The sequence below is a fragment of the Trematomus bernacchii genome, unplaced genomic scaffold, assembly GCF_902827165.1.
Source record: "Trematomus bernacchii unplaced genomic scaffold, fTreBer1.1, whole genome shotgun sequence".
In the NCBI taxonomy this organism is placed as follows: domain Eukaryota; kingdom Metazoa; phylum Chordata; class Actinopteri; order Perciformes; family Nototheniidae; genus Trematomus; species Trematomus bernacchii.
In genome coordinates this window covers 22,535,929-22,538,693 of record NW_022988043.1, presented here as the reverse complement: position 1 = coordinate 22,538,693, position 2,765 = coordinate 22,535,929, and the positions used below count along the sequence as shown (strand labels likewise).

Below are 2,765 nucleotides of genomic sequence, written 5' to 3'. Positions count from 1 at the left end.
GGTTTCTCAAACTTACCTACCCCACCTTTAAGTATTTTCTTGTATGCTACTTAATTAATCAATTCCTACATTTTGCATGTCAATATTGTACTTTTTATTTCATTACATTTATCTGACAACTTTGGTTATACAAATTCTGCTTATTAGGTAAAACAAAATATAAATCAACTAATACATGAAGATTGACTTAAAACAATATGTTGAAATATCCAGTACACCTAAAACCCTGTAAAGCCCACATTTGTTTGGCCTTTCAGATGTTGTTGTAGGAAGCCTCTGGTGCAGAAATGAAAGAGTTTTCACATTGTTTACGTTTTTAGGGAAATGTTGTAATATTGCATTTTTATGTATTTCTACTCATATAGTCTGAATAAATATATTGAACAACTAAGGGTTAATTTGCAGGATTGATTGCTTACTTAGCCCCATATCAGTATATAGCATGAATAATAATCACACATCAGTCATATTTTTTATGAATAGTCATTTATTCAATAATGGTAGTCCCAAAAACAGTTCCTATCGTCAGAAAAACACAGACGGACGTCACACTTGCTGCATTGTGTGTTTGTGTACCCTTTACTGCAGTGTCTGCAGCGTCCTCTCTTTGTCTTCACTGGAAAATGTGCCATTAGGTCCTTGCGTACATCCAGTGGAGGCTGTGATCTCTTGGATGGGGCCCCGTTTGGTGGACTCCCATCACCTGAGGATGGTCTCTTCTGAGCATTCAACGGGCTCCTTGATGTCACCGTCGCTGCTGGGCTCCCGTTGCCTGAAGATGGTCGTCCTCTCTTGGGTGTTTTCAGAGGAGTTGTGTTCACCTGATTAGAACAGAATCAATTTAGATACATGTCAAAAATACATTAGGATACAAGTCAAAAATATTACAGTGAAATATATATATCTTTTACAAACGGCAAATAGCAGAAATGCATTCTTACCAGGATGAGAGAGGATGCTAGATCTGCCTGAAACTGTCTCCTGCTCAGGATCTCCTGCATTGGCATCTTTAGAGCTCTGCAGTCCCGCTTGTAGAGGAGCCAGGCGTTGATCACAGCAAGGATGATGGTGTGCCAGAAGATGTACACGTACCAGCGTCTGGATTTCATGGGGAACTTGTATTTGGCCGTAAACGAGTCCAACAAATCCACACCTCCCATGTACTTGTTGTAAGTAACCACAATGTAAGGCCTCTCAACTTCTACGTAGGTTTTGTTGGCTTTGTCCCAGCGTTGAATTCTCTGCACAGGGTGTGGTCCAGCAAAGGATGAGACAAGTGTGACCGCTCTGCTGTCATACCATTTGACAGCACAGATGTTGTGGTTGGCCTCCACTCTGATGTCAAAGCGTCCTCTCCCTTTTTTCTTCAAGCTCTTCTCCTCTTCAAGGTTACAGTTGGGTAAGCGCACCTGCCTGGCTGTTCCCACATAATGAATCCCACGATCAAGGAGCTTCACTACCAATGGGACACAGGTGAAGTAGTTGTCTGCGTAGACCTTGTAGTTCTGACCTTCTGGAAGCGTGGAGGCAAGCTTCATCACAACATCACCTGACAATCCAAGTTCAGACTTGGCTCGTATCCCATCACTGCCTTGGTACACATCAAAGTCACAGATCATTCCAGAGACTCCAGTTCTCACCCACACTTTGAACCCCCATGGGTGTGGCTTGATGCTACTGAATTTCCCCTTGAAAGGAATCATCATCTCATCCACAGAGTTGTGTTCTTCTGGTACCACCTGCAGGCATTTCTCTCTGAATGTATCAAGCCAGGGTCTGAGTTTCCAGAGTTTGTCTTTCTTTTCCATCTCTGACACCGTCAAGTTGTTTACAAAATGTAATGATGTCAACAGATATTGGAATCTGTTGCGTGCCATCACATCAGCAACAGGGGAGTACCGTGTGTCTGTCTCCCAATACATACGGACTCCAGACATTTGTACTAGGCCCATCTTCAGGTACATGCCAATCAGTTTCTCAATTTCCTTTGTATTTGTGTTGATGGATGTTCCATTCTTTTGAAAGCTGTACTCATTTGTATTGGTTACCAAAGCCTGAATCATGTCTTCTGACACAAACTTCTGGAAGTACTCCAGTGGTGTGTGGAGGGAAATGACATTCTCTGTGATATCTGGACCAGAGAAATCAGTATTGGGACTGATAAAATCTTTTTTCAGCCAGCGATACCTGTCATGGGGCTTGGTGTGTTTGTGTGGTTGGGGCTCGATGTCCACATAATCACTGACTGGGCGGTCATTGGGTTGTTGGTTTACTTTGTCCACTTGTCCACAGACATCTTCATCGGCCTCTTCTTCACTCGTAGCAGTGTCACTGTCCTCTGATTCCATCTCAAAATCACTTTCTCCTTCTTGGATGGCAGCAATCACATCCTGCACACTGAATCGAGGACCTCTCTTTGCTGGTGGCATTCTGAAATGGAAAAAGTAATTAATAAATATGTATCAATAATATATGCTTATTATATTGTAACAGTTTACCTGAAGGAATAGATAGGGTGGTGGGACAAGTGTTAATTCTGTCTGGTTTAGCCTATTATCATACTAAAAGGAATGCATGCACCACCCCCTTCCAGGTGTCCCGATGCAACAAGTATCTGAATCCTATTTACATTGTACACTTGAGTCACACAATACTACCTGGCTTAGCCTATTATCATAATAAAAGCAATACCTACACCCATACATGCAGGTAAGCCAGTTCAACAAGTCACACAATGCTGTCTGGCTAATGATAATAGGCTAATT

The 2,765-nt window shown here is 42.2% G+C and overlaps 1 protein-coding gene across 1 annotated transcript; it reads right to left on the bottom strand.

The window, feature by feature from the left end:
- Nucleotides 1-253: 253 nt before the first annotated feature.
- On the bottom strand, nucleotides 254-2,429 carry LOC117472620 (piggyBac transposable element-derived protein 3-like). Its single transcript, XM_034117917.1, has 3 exons — nucleotides 942-2,429; nucleotides 704-821; nucleotides 254-276 (listed from the first exon to the last, which is right to left on the bottom strand). The coding sequence occupies exons 1-3, from the start codon at nucleotides 2,427-2,429 to the stop codon at nucleotides 254-256; spliced, it is 1,629 nt and encodes a 542-aa protein (XP_033973808.1).
- Between the last annotated feature and the right edge of the window lie 336 nt (nucleotides 2,430-2,765).

What these genes read in the sequence shown, in the direction of transcription:
- LOC117472620 (XM_034117917.1), bottom strand. Translation starts at nt 2,429, where the DNA reads ATGCCACCAGCAAAGAGAGGTCCTCGATTCAGTGTGCAGGATGTGATT. An exon ending in TAGCATCCTCTCTCATCCTG is followed by an intron (nt 822 to 941) that starts GTAAGAATGCAT and finishes TGTTCTAATCAG; the next exon opens with GTGAACACAACTCCTCTGAA. An exon ending in TCAGAAGAGACCATCCTCAG is followed by an intron (nt 277 to 703) that starts GTGATGGGAGTC and finishes TTTCTGCACCAG; the next exon opens with AGGCTTCCTACAACAACATC.